Source organism: Vollenhovia emeryi, unplaced genomic scaffold, assembly GCF_000949405.1.
Source record: "Vollenhovia emeryi isolate VEMERY1.0 unplaced genomic scaffold, V.emery_V1.0 DF939123.1, whole genome shotgun sequence".
Taxonomy (NCBI): domain Eukaryota; kingdom Metazoa; phylum Arthropoda; class Insecta; order Hymenoptera; family Formicidae; genus Vollenhovia; species Vollenhovia emeryi.
Window position 1 is genome coordinate 1,881,748 of NW_011967243.1, and position 15,672 is coordinate 1,897,419.

A 15,672-nucleotide genomic window follows, 5' to 3' on the forward strand; every position below is an offset into this window, starting at 1 on the left:
TATATCGACCGGTATGCGGCGGCTCCTCCCACTGACGTTCATAACCCGTAATAACCCCGAGAACGACGAGCCGGGCGACGAGCACCGTCGACAATGATAAACGTCTTTACTTGCTGCGCCGGCGAAAAGACCGGACCGGGCACGAGGCACCCGATCCACCCCGGCCGCGCGAGCGAAGGGAAACACGGGGGTATCGCGCGACTCCTCCCTCGTCGGCAATCGGTCGCCGGGCGGGGTAATGCGCTGACGATAGTGGAGTAAGTTATGAGAGTCGAACGGGCACATCGATTGCCTCCCCGAGTCAATTACGCGCGACACCCGTCGAAAGGGATGCGCCGTCACGCATCGTAAGCAACGTGGATGTAAAGGGACGTGAACGTTCTCCATGCAGCGCCAGCCCGTGCGCCGCAGCTTCCAAAGGGCTAAGCCGCGTCTCCGATCTCGCATAAAATATGGAAAACTACACAGAGGGAATTTTTTCTCAAAATTTATCCTGAAAATCGTGTTATCCTGGGACAACATGACATTTCGAAGAATTTTATGAGACTTTTTTTGAAATGTTACCATACGTTTTACTAGTAATTATAATTGTTGCTAGGACACGGGAAAAATACTGTTAAATGAAAAACAATGACGTTGCTTGAATTAAACGTTAACGTCACAGGCTGCCACAAACATAAATAATTCACTCAATTGTATTTGCTATGGAGTGTATAATAATATTAAGCCTTGAACTAAATATCTAGAATATATGGCATTTTAGTTCAATGCTTAAAATTACACTCCATAGCAAATACAATTGAATTAATTATTTATGTTTGTGGCAGCCTGTGACGTTAACGTTTAATTCATGCACCGTCATTGTTTTTCATTCGTTAATACTGATGTTGTTTCGACGACTTTATTTCATATATAACTGTATCATATTGTTACCAATCTTATATCTTACACTAGAACTCACTGATATATAATTTATATCACCTTCGTTCAGGTGACGGCTCACATTGCCCCCACTAAACCTTTTACTATTTTAACTACTAACACCAATTTTCATTTTCATTTTATTTCAATTACACTGATCTTGTTGAGAGAACTTTTTTTTCCGTGTATACATTTTGCTAGTAGAATGTATGATAAAATTTCAAAAAACTCTCATGAAGTTCTTCAAGATGCCATGTTATCTCACGATTACGTGATTTTCAGGGTAAATTTTAAGAGAAAATTCTCTCCGTCTAGAGGAACACAGATTTTTTTTTTAAAAAGTTGACTATATTATTCTAAACGTACGCCTACATATGACTTACTGATTAAAATTATGTTTATCTCTTATTGCTTGTCTTATTATTTTTTTGAAAGTTATATTCAGCTTCCGAGAGCCACTAAATTATATTATATTATTCTCTTTAAAAAAAAAGTAAAAGCGGACAAGATTGGGGAGAACGCCGATGTAAAAATACCAAATTACACCTATCGCGTAAAAAAAACGCTTCCGCGGAAATCTCGTATTGACAATCATCGGATTAAGGGAGAAACGAGTTTTACATCCGAGCTTCAAACGCGCGTTTTATAATTGCAGCATGTCAAGAACTTCCACGTCGCTCGTCTTTCGCGATCCGCGCAACATAAGGGTCATATACGCCTATTTAAGTGGACTGTTTGACAATTCAATGCCACACGGCGCATAATAAACTCACGAGCCGCACATACCTTGATCAAACAAACGTCCGGAGCTGTCGCGATCACGCCCAGCTCGCTCGACATTGTCGCTCGATCATTAACCGTCGCACATGAGCGCATTTACATCGAGATTGCATTTCACTAATTAATTATACAGCTACAGCTACCCGGCCGCAAGTCAATCATCGAGTCATGCTCGCGCTCCGTCTCACCGAACGGATTAAAAAGCGCTGACAAAAAGATGTTATGATTCTTCAGCTAAAAGCATGGCGTAACATTGATATTGATTTTTTTCTCGCTGCGTGTAAAAAGCGTAAACGACTTTGATCCAAAAAAATTAAGCCCATATGCATATGCATTGTACTTACGCGAGCACTCAACGTTAACACCTAAAATTATCTTTTTTTTCTTCTTAAGAACGTGAATCTGTTTGTATTGTGTTTTTTTTCTTTACTTGTGACGTAACGATACAGTTTTCTGGGTACTTCCTTGATCGCGACTCTGTGATAGATTTTACTTAACAAATAACGACTTTTTCAAAATAAATCGTTACAAAGATCCAGACGTTGTGCGTTTCTTTCTCTTTTGTCTCTCGTCGATATTTTATGTCGATACACTTATATATACCGTTCGTGCCTCTTAGCATATTTATAAATAATCTCAATTCACAATCGGTGAGAAAAGTCAGTAGAAATCCGCGCATTTTTGCCGCGAGTCAAAATGAATTAGCAAGATTGCGTATATCGACGTTTTTTTTCAGAGCGAAACCTTGGCGAGAGAATGCGATAAATAAGACGTCGTAAAAAAGTTAATCGTGCACTTAAATGTAGTTTGATACTGTCGTAAATAATTACGGAACGTCCAGGATACCGACGGTTTGCGCCACGCGCCTCTTCCAGCATCGATGCCTCGCAGTATCCGTTCGATAATCGATAAGAGGATTGTTAGCGGCAAATTTCTATGAACTGGACGGACTGTACCGTCATATTATCGTAATTATCATCAAGAATGTCTGCTCCAATTGATGTGCATAATTATAACTCGACTTCCGCGCGTCACGTAAGAATAAGGTGCATACACTCATAGCGTCTCGAGTCATTAAATGCTTATGTATCACTGCGAGAGATACGATTGTTTTGTCAGAGAACATCTTAATTACGGACGTAAAAACGTTAATAATAAATTCGTCCTACCGAATTCCGGAAAGTAGAGTTCTCGAATAGAGTCCGCGCACATCTCTAAATTTGATAAGAAAAAAGAGTAACGTACAAGTGTGCGCAGCCAAGTGTTTGTCGATCAGTCAGGATCGATTAGATCTCATCTAAAAGCTGAAAAATATTTCGTCGAAAAATTTTGTTATTTGTTAATCTTATTAAAAAATGCATAAGGTGTTGCTGCATCTTCCAAGAAGTGTCTTCTATTTATGTATAATTAGCACGGGATTCATGACCTGTTTCACGATGCTGCACATTGTGAAATTATTCCACACATACCGTAATTAATGGTTTTCACAAAGCTGATTGTCTATTCCATATTGTAATCACATTATTTAAAGTTTCACCGTCAGCAAAGTTCCATTCAAGAATCAGTTAATTTGTTGACGTAACGCAGCATGATGACATAGAAATACACGACGATAATGTTACAAATCATCTTCCTAATTAGCTAAAATCGCTTATAATCAGTATAATATCCTCACGTTAACACACGTGGCTCTAGTTAGATTACCAATGGAAGATGACTATTTATTCATGCAACGAAATTCAATGATAACCCTCGCGTTGCTTAAAAACGATCGTGCTTTCTTCAAAATCAACAATTTACGGGATCTCGAAGTGTAACAATACGGTCGGCGTGAAAGTGGTCCAGACACTTTTTCTCAAACCCTCAAAACTCATTGAATATCCCATAATTTCCATCGAATGCCAGGCGATCTCCTCGGTCGGTCGCCGAAAGGAGAAAAGGTTCTCAATCTTATGTAAATCGCCATAACCAGAATCTACGTACAATTTCATGTACCCTCATTACGTAACACTGTTTTTCCTCGGATCCTTCCAGTCGGACTCACCGATCCTTCCACTGCACCTTGGCTGATACGAGGCGAGGCGCGACGCGGTCGGGCCGAGCGCGGTGTCGACGTTGATCGTGAAACCCACGTAGTTCGCTCGTAACAACGAGGCTGCTTACGTGTTTTTGCAGAAACTGCGGCAATGACATATCGATAGGCGAGAGTTGCATCGGCGCTCCTCGCGGATTTCGGTCTGGTCCAGCTGTGTTTCTCTCCCCGCATCGTCGAAGAGCTCGATTCCGTTTCCGGACGTCCAACTGTGCCCTCGATCGTGCCCGATTTCGCAATGCTCGTCGACACTTTCTTCAGAAGAGGCTATTCCGCGTCGTCGCGTCGACGAACGTGCGTTGTCACGTCAACACCGGAAATCCGTATGAATATTTAACCGGCGCGCAAACTTTGCGTCGCGCGATCGTAGCAGGTTGCCCATTTGGACTCGACAGAAGGACCAGCGCCATTACCCCTTTGGAAGAAGAAGCTCGTAGTAGGCGCGGATTCGCACGGACGATCTCCGAACAGCTCTCTTTTTTTCTTTTGCTCCCCTTGCCTCTCCTCTTTTTTTCCTCTCTCTCCTTCCTCGTCGGGCCGGGCGAGTATCGTCTGAATGACAAACCGGTGGCTCGAGAGACTCGGGCGCGAGAGGAGTGCTTCGGAGACATGTCGCGCGATTTAAACTCCTCGTCATCGACGTCGCCGTCGCTCTCGGAATGGCCGTCGAACGACGCGAGGGACGAGTACCTCGCCAAGTGGGAAATTGCGGTGCTGACCAGCATATTCCTCGTCACGCTCATCGGCAACGCCCTGGTCCTGCTGGCCCTTTACATCCGGCGGCGTTATCAGCGGCGAAAGTTCACCAGGATGTACTTCTTCATCTTGCACTTGAGCGTGGCCGACCTGCTGACGGGTCTGCTCGACGTTCTGCCGCAGCTCGCCTGGGACATAACGTTCAGGTAAACTGCGCCGTCATTCCGGTTAACCTTATGACTCTCTAATGAGCCTTCGTTGACCAACACGTAAATTTCGTGCGCCGGAGACGGCGACAGTAGCGGGGGCGCGTTTGTTCATCCGCGACGATCAGTCGCGACAGTACCCAGTGAAAACAGTCTAGTCAAAATGATGTCAATATGACATCAAAATCGTTATTTGTCGTCATTGCATCAGGGAAATATTTCAACATGATGAAAAATTGACACTACCTGTTTTGACGCGAAACAATAATCGTTTGTTTAGTCAATGTCCTAAAATTGATGTGAATACCTAACCGTTTCAAAGTTCTAAAAATTCTGGATGAAAAATTTCTGAAGAAAAGCATAAGCATCTTGTATTCCCATATTGACATTTTCACCGGTGCTAGGAAATTATATTTGTCCATCGAGACATGATGCGTGATATGATTAATCCAGATTCTTATCTGGAGCGCGTTTAGTTTCCTCGCTGCCCAATATCGCCTGCCATTTTAATTAATAACTTGTCGTACAAATGTACATACTTTATTGTTTTCACACAAATAAACTTGGTCGTTTCTGATGTGATCTTGAGAACTAAATAACAATCGATACGTGTAACACACCATAAATATACTATAGGACAGTTTTCAGTTATCGGATAGTTATTGCCGGTCTGATAAAAAGATATCAACTCAATCGAAGATCAAATCTAAATTTCTGTATTGTCACGTTATGATAATTTATTTTTATCGACTCGATGGATGAGGATGTCCTTTTTGTATACAAATTCGACGTGTCTCCGATATACGAATTTCTGCGATAGCTTCGATCGCACTCCTAAGGCCCGGTTTTTCGTTTTCTGATAAACTGTTAACCACAAGTTGGTCGACTCTCTATCTTTCTTTATATTGTTATCTAAAAAGAGACAGAGAATTGACCTCTGGTTAACAGTTAACCAGAAATTGAAAAACCTAAAAGTCGGGCCTAAAAGTCAATCAGTGAATCGCTGAAAACAGTGAATAGTCACCGATATGCAGTTATAAGTATACTGAAAATTGCAGTGGTATACTTATAACTGTAAGTCAGTGACTGTTTTCAGCGATAAGCCACCGTTTGACTTTTAGAGAGCAGAAATCTGCTGTCGCCTCAAGATTAAACAAATTTGACGGTGCGACCGTCAGATTTCAGGGTGGTGCGGCGCTCTGTAAGCTGATCAAGTACGGACAGCCGTTCGGCCTGTATCTCAGTTCCTATATCCTGACGGTGACCGCGATGGACAGGTACTACGCCATCTGCCACCCGTTCAGTTACTGCGGCATCACATCTCGAAGATCGAAAATGATGGTGTACGGGGCGTGGGTGCTCGCTGCCACGCTGTGCGTACCGCAGGTCCGTTGAAAATTTAATCCGCCACACCGCGGAATCCCGTTCGCACGGGCCGGGAAGGTGGACCGGTTTACTTGAGATATTAATTTTTATCCTATACGGACAAGCGGGCGCAAATCCAATAGCGTCGACCCGCTAATTTATGAGAGCGTTAATTGTATGGGACTCGTCGCTTATAAATGCATCATGCGCCTCGCGAATTTCTTGACGTTTTTGATAAACGCATCTCTGGCGCGCGGCCGTCGGACAGTTATAAATGGCCTCACGTTTGTTGCGGCAAATTACAGACTTTTTTTTCGTTCAATAATTTTAGATTTTTATATTCTCGTACACGGAAATATCGCCCGGCGTCTGGGAGTGCTGGGCCACTTTTAACCTGAAATATGGCGAGAGGGCGTATATTACTTGGTAATATTATACTCATCCATGTAACATTTACGTTACACTTTCTTTTTAAATATATATTCTTTGTAGCGTTTCATAATATCGATAGACTTGAGCGATGTGATTCAATTATAGGTACAGTGTTACGCAGTTCCTATTACCCTTCATAGTGCTCGTGTATACCTATACGAGAATATGTATGTCGATATGGACGAGCAGTAAAATGTCGGGAGTCGTTGATCTCAAGAGAAGCAACAAAGCCAGTTTCTTTCAGCGAAATCGAGATCCCATCATCTCCAAGGCGATGATCAATACTGTGAAACAGACGATCGTTGTGGTTACTTTATACATCCTCACCAATAGCCCTTTTATCGGCTGCGAGCTGTGGGCAACATGGGATCCTACAGCTTCCTCTTCGCCATTTTTTACTGGTAAATATTTTATCGAATGCAGTGACAAACTGTAACGATATAATTTAAAGCATTCTATCGATTAGAAAGCGATATTGGCCGTCATATAACGTTCGACGATTCGAAAATTCGAATATGTTTTAATTAAATTATTCATTGTATAACTTATATATATTGTACAATTCATAACGCTTATAACAGTTAATTTATTTATACATATATATTGGCTCAATTTATATTATTAAATGTTAACATATACGAGAGAACGAAAAGCGCAATATCTCTCTCTCTCTCTCTCTCTCTCTCTCTCTCTCTCTCTCTCTCTCTCTCTCTTTCCTGTGTTTATTTTTCGGATCTAATGTCTCTCCGAGGCATTAAATTGTTTATTAATTCTTATCTCATTGTACTTGTATGTATTATAATTTGCAGGGGCTGCTTTCACTATTCTAAGTCTCTTAAACAGTCTCACGAGTTGCGTTAATCCTTGGATTTACTTTGCATTTAACAAGGAATTACGCGCAGCGTTGACAAATTTTTTCTGCAGCAAGAAAGATTATTCGTTGACTTACGGTAATCATAATCTGTCATTTTGAATCGCGCCACCACGTGTGTATTCGTGCTACTCCGTCAAACATTTACGTCGCGGAAAAGTATAAACGTTATGTTTATATGCCATTTTCTTCCAGATATAGATGTACGTCAGAATGCGTCGGATGTGCCCTCTTCAACATCGTCGTTTATTTCCAGAATCTCGCGACTCGCGAGTTCAAAGATATTCGGGTAAAGTGGAAATAAAACAAAGTTTGCATTTTGAGAAGGACTGTTTTGAATATAAAGAATACACCGCGAGTGTAGCTTGATGCATATATACATTCGCGAGCATTCGTGTAAAACGCGTTCGACAACGTCGGAGCGTGCAATTGCTCTCTACGATTTAACAAAAATTATTTATGGCAAACCTATTAAAAGTACCTGCGGACGAAGACCTCGCTGTTCTACAGAAATATTTCAGGACACGGCCGGCGATGTGGCTTTAGATATTCACCGTCACTACGAATTTTGATCGCTTGAAAATGTCGGACCGCAATATACGACTTGGCGAATCCGTTTTACGAACTGACGGAAGGCACTTTCCAATTTATTTATTTTTTTCTCCTCGCATTCGTAATTCCCGTCGCATCTCCGCTCACGTACGCGTCATTCTTCACGATCTGTTATACTTGCACGGTTCCACCTCATTAGTATTGCCATCGGCCGGGCGTCTATTATGTCCCGATGTTTGTACTCTCATTTTTATCCCGATCATCCCAGAGGCTCTCATACGTATGCTAATATTACACCAGGTATGGACACCTATATCTAACGCCACTGCTACCTGTTTAATTCCTTTGGGAGATAGGAATAGTTTTTAAAAAAATACTCTTTCTTTATTTTGCGCGCATTGAGTCACGATGGAAAAATTTTCCTGTCCCAAAAATGATCGAATTTTGTACGATAATGTGTGACTGAAATTATTTCACGTAAAGATTGCGGATAAACGTTATTACGGTAGTTCGGCAAATTAACTTAATATGTTCCAGAAAACTAATGGTCAGAATCGTGCTACAGTAAAGTCAATTTTTGCAAACGTATCTCCATGTTTTCTTGTGCTAATAAAGATTCTCTAGCTTCCCGAGCGCTCTGCTAAGAATACTGTGCTCGCGATACTTTGGGCAGGGCCCATACGATACCGGATGCATTCCTCTCCCTACCTGGCCGGGACAAAATGAGAACCCCAGCGCGGAACACCTGAATACTTAATAAACGGATAAAATTAACATTAATAACAACTGTCTGTGGCTGATCCACATCTTATCCGAGGACAAACCCAGCCGGTAGACCCACGTGATAAACGCCTTACGATACTCGGCCGGGTAGGGCGAGTCGTCAGTTTTTCACGTCGTTTCTACTCGGCATGTCGATGGGTGACATCAGGGTTAACGAGGACGTGCTGTTTGTGCTCGATCGGGTGCCCGGGATGGAGCAAAATTCGGAGGAATATCGCGCCGAGCCGGCGAAGAACGAGGTACGGGCCGTCGAAGTGATGCGACACTATTGCAAAAAATGTAACTCCGCAATATTGCAAAATAATGCAGTGGAGCCTCGTCATCTTCTCATCCACTTATTTACTTTGCGCGCGAGTCTGGGCTCAAATGCCAATGTAAACTTTTGTAACATAAAACGTTCTTTCGTGTGTGCTATGTATTTTGGATCAAGATCTTCCAAGACGCTCGTGTGCCTTTTTAAAAAATGTGTCCTTTCTCGCAAAATAATATAGAGGAAGGTCCCCTATTATAAGATAGGATCCTAATATGGGGTTTCTGTTAAATTAATAGGCGTCGTCTGTTGACTCCACCATGAATTTATTGCCCTTGGAGCGAAATCTGTTTAGTGGAAAATTCGTTGTTAGATCGTGTAATCGTTGCGGAAAAAGATTTGCGATTAAATTTGGGTGTTGAGAAACCTGCTATCTCGTATTAGAGATCTATCTCATAATACAGGTGTATCTTAAGTTGAAAAATTAATATACAAGCTGTGAAGGACCGAGAGATGAATGTAAATATATGAGAGATTCGAAATATAGAGGCAAGTCCTCTATATTTCGAATCTCTCATATATTTATACTTATGTCTCGGTCTTTCACAGTTTGTATATTAATTTTTTAACTTAAGATACACCGTCTAGACGACTTGACCAACGGTAATTTATAATATTTATTAGTCATATACGAGGTAACTGACGATAATTGTTGAACCAATCTGCATTATAATGTACTGTGTTCTTATCCTGTACTTTCGATGGTCTCCTTTTAGTTTTTACTGAGGAAGACCCAAAGAAGGGTCGAAACGTTTGTTATTAAAGAGAAATGTTGAATCTAAATTGTGAGAACCGAGTTCCTGCTTATTTTGTGGCTCACATTGGCACTTTCTCCTTTCTACACATTTATTAGTCATTACAATGCTCTATTCCTGAAGAATATTTTAGAGACGCGTTTATCTCGTGTCCTGGTTATATCGATTTATTTCGTACAATAAACGGAGAGAGGGCCGGCGTTTAAGAAAACGTAAAATCTCGCTCGAAGAATGCCAGCACAGAGAAGAATGGCACAGAGAAAAAAGGCGAATTTCTATTCCAGTCCGAAAACGAGAGCAACGATGAAGATTACACGCGTTCGCCAGTGCTACTGGATTTAGACGAGAATTCGAAGCAACAGCAACAAAAGACAGCGAGTCGAAAAGCGAGCTCGCCGAGCTCCGCACCAATAGTGAATCAACAGGACCAAGGATTGACCCCAGGTATGCATACGAGATATCTTGAGGTGGTCACGGCGAGAAACAAAGAAAATTGCTCATCTTATTCCTGATCAGTTAAACTTTTCCGAATTGTCATCAGTGGCGCAATTGCTCAGTTAGTTTCTTTTTACAGGATTCCCATAGATAGAGGAAAGGCCCTTATGAGATAGGCTTCTAATATGAGATAGCGGAGTTTCTGCTAAATCAATAGACATCATCTGTTGATTCCACCATGAATTTATTGTCATTGGAGTGAAATCTATTTAGTGGAAAATTGATTGTTAGATCGTGTAATCGTTGCGAAAAAAGATTGTGATTGAACAAGGACGTTGAAAACTTACTATCTCATAATAGAGGACTTTCCTCTGTATATTAATTAATGGTAAATGTGAAAGCGCGTCATTAAAACTGTGTCGTATTCCCGTAGACGAGACGACGCGGCCGCATGCTATAAGGGACAGATGGCAAGAAACGAGCTACGAGACGCGCGGCCAGCAGAATCCCGAAGGGGTGCTCGTGATCAGAGTACCGGAACCGGAAATAATCGGCAGCCATCCGCATCTCGAGATGCTCCACGAGGCTAACATTAAGTCGGTGCAGCGGGAGTCGTCGCAGACTGAGAAAGGTGCGGCAATGTCGAATTGCGCGTCGCCTGGTGAGATCACATCCACGATTGAACTAATCTACGTGCCTCGCGAATGCCGCGCGCGCTAGATCGAAGATCATATATATCCGTCACGGATATCCTTACCTGGAATTGAAGAACCTCTCGCCACGGGCCGCCCCCTGCGCCGATGCCAATTAGATAATCTGTTTCCGAGACGCGGAATTGCAAAATTCACACGTGCGCGCCCTGTGAACAAACATAAAGCAAACGTGTTAAGACGCATTTATGAGGAGTCCAGGCTAACAGTCTAATCTACAATGTGCTTGATCGTGGACACAGGCCTTTACACACACATTTTTAAGATCGTGCTTGAAAAAAATCAAAACCAATAGTCGAAACGTCGCACTATTAATATATATTAAACTTGGGCCAGTTAAGTTCGACATAAATTTATGTATTCTATTTCGTAGTCAATGAATACGTTCAAAAAACTCGGCGCAAGTGGACAAATTGTATATTATACACTGTACAATCGTACATTGTAGGCAAATTTTTTAAGCATCTCGATTTGTTTGTATAAAATAAAATGTTTCTAGATGCAGAGAGCACTTTGTAGACTAGGTTTAAATGAAACTGGCTGCCTATCGAAGTATCTATCAGTTTTCTTACAGCCGGAGAATTAACAAAGGGGGCTGCTTAATTGTCGGACGTTGACGCCGTTCGCGGTCAGACACGCGTCCCTTCTGGCAACCCTGGGCAAACGTGCGCGCAGCTCCCGCTCCAGCAGCACGACCCGTAGATTTTTGTCACGCGTCCGCTGTATCTGCCGCACGAGAATCGAGGGATGATGCTGCCGCTGCTGCTTCTCACGCGACTTATTTTCCATCGCGGCGCCGCGCCGCATCCCCTCGTCCCTGGCGCGAGTACGACATGCGGCGCATGAATATCAATTCGGCCGGAACGTACGCGCGTATTTCGAAAAAGGACGAGAGCTATTTTCGCGTCACGGCTGCATTCAATTTTAGGCACCGCCGGCACATTTTTACACCGATGCGTCGCGTTTTGGAAATTTATTTATTTACAGACGTGCGTGCTCGGACGAACTGCGTAATGTAAAATCGCGCTCGGGCTCGCGCTTGGCCCCTGAAACTAGATCTACGCGTGTACAGTGATAGAATGGATGCAACGCTTTTTTTTAATGAGTTTAGAAATGCGCATTTAGATTCAGGGGGTCAATTCTGTATCTTGCACTATAGTGAAAATGCTAAAAGTGAGTAGCTTTGTCTCTTTCTAGCCGTCCTCTTGAGCCCAGTTTTTCCATTTCTGATTAACTGTTAACCAGAGGTTAGTCGACTCTCTATCTTTTTTTATATTATTATCTAAGAAGAGATAGAGAATCGACTAACTTCTGGTTAACAATTAACCAGAAAATGAAAAACCAGGCTTTAGAAAGAGACAAAACCGTTCACTTTTAGCATTTTCACATTATTGTAAGATACAGAATTAACACCCAGAATTGATCCTCAGGTTCCAAAACATTTTCTACGAGGAACATTTTACTCGAGAAATAGATCGGAAACGCTCAGATTAGTTTCAGAATGGCCATCGAGTAAAATGTCCCTCGGAGAAGAAGATTTTGGGACGTAATCCTGAATCTAAATGCATGTTTCTAAGTTCATTTAAAAAAAAAGTGCCGCGACCATTCTGCCCATCACTGTACAAATCAGTCACAAAAATGCATAACTCTCGTGCTTTCGCAATCAATTCTAATTGGCTTGCAAATTGAGCGGAAATCTCAAATGCATGCCATCTATACATCTCATTTTGCTTTAACTTCTAATCCTGCGCGATGTCGAGCTTCAAATAAAATTTTCCTCTTTTCCTACAATTAATAACTGTTCTCTGTACTTATCTATTTCTCTGCCTTAAATAAAATTCAACTCTTACATTTTGAGCAATAAAATTCATAAGGCTCTGACGTGTAATCACAATTCGAAGGGAATCAAGGATATAAGAGCCAAGACAGGGTTAGTGTCCAAATGATTTCTAATTTTTAAATTATATTTTGTTTCTTATATTTTGATAAATCGATCACTATCGACGCGACTCAACTTGCAATTGGTATTTAGAACTGCAAACTTTAGCCAGAATTTTGCTTCAAACTCCGAAACGTTTCTAATTTTTAAACGACAAACGTCGCATACCTATTGACGCGATTCGCAATGTAGCCGTTGTCGACTCGTTTCAAGCGTATACCCCCATCGACGTCTTTTCCGTTATGGCCTTTGCCACCCCTTGAAACGCGCTTGACACGCTTGCCAGGCTGCTTGCCGGTTGGTAAGACGTAACCCGCCGGTCCCCTGGCGCCTATTCCGCCGCGTTTTCCCAGGATCTTGGCAAAAAACTGCAGAATTGTTTGGCCACCATCCTTCCACCAGCTACCGCACTTCTCATCCTCCACGATCTCGGCGACGCGATCGCCGCAGTTCCGTTTCCGGTCGGCGCTCCCGCAGCCGCGCTCCGCCTGCCCTCGCAATTCTTGCGAATCGCACACGACCTTCCGCACGGTTTCCCGACGATCATTCTCGGCATTCGGGGATTCCGCAAATTTCTCGGAATCGTTCTCAACGATCAATGGAACATCTTCCCGCCGCGTCGGAGACTGCGGATCACCGACAGGCTCGATAGTCTCGGTTCCCACGCAAATGTCATGACGTTCTACCTCATCTTCGGAGTAGGAACATATTGAACACTTTGTCAACTGTGTCACTATAGTAAATATAGACTGAGCGTTCCATTGAATAAACTGAAGCTTGTGAAGAGAGAGACAGAGAAGATTTAAGAAGACTTTCTTTCTCTGTCTCACCATCGTGACAAGGGAGAATCACGCCTGTGTAGTACTGCGCAGGCATGATTCTTTTCTTTTACGATGGTGTAAAACAGAGAAAGAAAGTCTTCTTAAATATCTTTTCTCTCTCTCTCTCTCTTCACAAGCTTCAGCTTATTCAATAGGACGCTCAGTTTATTATGTCTATGGTCGCTACCAACTGTACTCTCTACTTTCGAAAAGTCAATCAGTGGATTATCACTGAAAACAGTGAATACTCACTGATTCACAGTTATAATGCACTGATTAACTTTTAGAGAGTAAAAATCAATCATTGAATTATCACTGAAAACAGTGAATAGTCACTGATTTACAGATATAAGTACACCACTGCGATTTTCAGTGGTATACTTATAACTGCAAATCAGTGACTATTCACTGTTTTCAGTGACAATCCACTGATTGATTTTTAGAGAGTGTCATTTCTCTTTCTACACCAGCTCGCGAAATTAATGTACAATCTACAAAACGTACAAAAGAAATTCTTTACAGTCTAAATGAAACTGTGTTACGTCCGAAAAGTTTTTGTTATCACTTGATAATTTTCTTTTATTGAATAAATCGTCATTTTATTCAATAAAATATCGTAATCTCGTGGATCAATTTAATAACAATTATTTTTCTATTTGATGTTCGGGTTTGTTGTACGACCGAGACAGATGTTATATCCTCTTACTTCTTACTTTGATCAACGCCGTTGCACGTCACGAGCGCAATTTCAACCGAGCTCTGCTTCGATTCCAGCGTCTTGCCGCGACATCGGGTCCTCGTTCCGGGTCCAGCAATCGGACCTGCGATCGAGTCCTGAACCGCGTGAAAATAATTCGCGTCATCACGCGGCATCACGCGTATCACCGTCATCCTCTTACGCGTGTGCGGCAAAGGCAGTTGAAAGTATTGCGCGCCGTTCAGTCGCATCCCTTTCGGTAAAGAGTTTTATTACTTTACAGTTACTCTCTAAAAGTCAATCGGTGGATTGTCACCGAAAATAGTGAATAGTCACTGATTTCCCGGTATTACTTATGTAGTTGACTTAACATCGATTGTTCATGTTATTTATCTCTCAGAAAAAGATGTTCAAACAGCATTAGAGATCAGAGGAAAGATCTCTATTATGAGATAGTATTCTAATATGAAATAGTAGATGTTCAACGCCCAAATTCAATCACTAATCTTTTCTCGCAACAATTACACGAGCTAACAATCAATTTTCTACTAAACAGATTTCACTCCAAGGGCAATAGATTCATGGTGGAATAATGGAACGAATAATGCCTATTGATTTAGCAGAAACTCCGCTATCTCATAAGGGATTTTCCTCTATATCTCTAATGCTGTTTGAACATCTTTTCTAAGAGATAAATAATATAAACAATCGATTTTACGTCAACTGCGTAAGTCATACCGGTATCAAAAAACAGTTATCTTGAGGTAGATCGTGGCTCTCGTTGCTTCCACGCGCATTAACGTGATTTTTTTCACGTTAATGTGCACGCTGAAGAAGGATAATCTTAGACATAATTGTCATATGCGACATAAGTTATAAATATGATAAATGATCGAGAATATACGAGATTCGTAGTGCGATATATAAATCTAATTGCAAGTTTTTATAGTATACAAAAATAGCAAAATAATTCCTTTTGTTTTTATATAGTATATATATAAATTATATTATAATTAATGTATATTAAATTATGCACATAGACATGACTTCTCCAACTCTAACCTTTGCGACTAGCTTTAATGTTTGTCATTCTTGAATACTCTTGATCCCGTTTCAAAATTTGCTTTCGTTTAAAAGGTGATTACCGGTACAATTTTTTCTCAATTTTATTTTACCGTCTGTTTCTTCTTTTGACATTTTGTTAAGATAAATATCTAAAATTTATGTTCGTTTTTATTAGTCATATTGGCCCTTTTTTGTTTTGGACAACAGGAAAATGTCTCGCGAATTAGGCTGGTATTACATTA

The 15,672-nt window shown here is 41.5% G+C and overlaps 3 protein-coding genes across 4 annotated transcripts in view; 2 read left to right on the forward strand and 1 right to left on the reverse strand.

Annotated features, from left to right (window-relative positions):
• Positions 1 to 2,086: 2,086 nt before the first annotated feature.
• Positions 2,087 to 3,985, reverse strand: LOC105569651. The gene is made up of 2 exons (XM_012026284.1): positions 3,746 to 3,985; positions 2,087 to 3,676 (listed from the first exon to the last, which is right to left on the reverse strand). The coding sequence occupies exons 1-2, from the start codon at positions 3,965 to 3,967 to the stop codon at positions 3,572 to 3,574; spliced, it is 327 nt and encodes a 108-aa protein (XP_011881674.1). The 5' UTR covers positions 3,968 to 3,985; the 3' UTR covers positions 2,087 to 3,571.
• Positions 3,567 to 7,857, forward strand: LOC105569650 (vasopressin V1a receptor-like). The gene is made up of 6 exons (XM_012026283.1): positions 3,567 to 4,695; positions 5,874 to 6,081; positions 6,392 to 6,486; positions 6,598 to 6,893; positions 7,302 to 7,442; positions 7,559 to 7,857. The coding sequence occupies exons 1-6, from the start codon at positions 4,403 to 4,405 to the stop codon at positions 7,654 to 7,656; spliced, it is 1,131 nt and encodes a 376-aa protein (XP_011881673.1). The 5' UTR covers positions 3,567 to 4,402; the 3' UTR covers positions 7,657 to 7,857.
• An 83-nt stretch (positions 7,858 to 7,940) lies between these two features.
• LOC105569649 (protein Fer3) overlaps positions 7,941 to 15,672 on the forward strand; it is a 10,201-nt gene continuing 2,469 nt past the window's right edge. The window contains exons 1-3 of one of the 2 annotated variants that reach the window (XM_012026281.1): positions 7,941 to 8,937; positions 10,048 to 10,207; positions 10,632 to 10,859. In XM_012026281.1, coding sequence (XP_011881671.1) covers positions 8,827 to 8,937; positions 10,048 to 10,207; positions 10,632 to 10,859 — 499 coding nt within the window. In that variant the 5' untranslated portion in view covers positions 7,941 to 8,826. The remainder of the gene's footprint in view (positions 8,938 to 10,047; positions 10,208 to 10,631; positions 10,860 to 15,672) is intronic. The other variant, XM_012026282.1, reaches the window with a different exon arrangement.

Bases quoted from the DNA above. Each gene is read 5' to 3' on its own strand.
- LOC105569651 (XM_012026284.1), bottom strand. From the start codon at position 3,967: ATGCGGGGAGAGAAACACAGCTGGACCAGACCGAAATCCGCGAGGAGC. The intron at 3,677-3,745 runs GTGAGTCCGACT...AATTGTACGTAG, and splicing joins AAGGTGCAGTGGAAGGATCG to ATTCTGGTTATGGCGATTTA.
- LOC105569650 (XM_012026283.1), top strand. From the start codon at position 4,403: ATGTCGCGCGATTTAAACTCCTCGTCATCGACGTCGCCGTCGCTCTCG. The intron at 6,487-6,597 runs GTAATATTATAC...ATTCAATTATAG, and splicing joins GAGAGGGCGTATATTACTTG to GTACAGTGTTACGCAGTTCC. The intron at 6,894-7,301 runs GTAAATATTTTA...TATAATTTGCAG, and splicing joins CTCTTCGCCATTTTTTACTG to GGGCTGCTTTCACTATTCTA.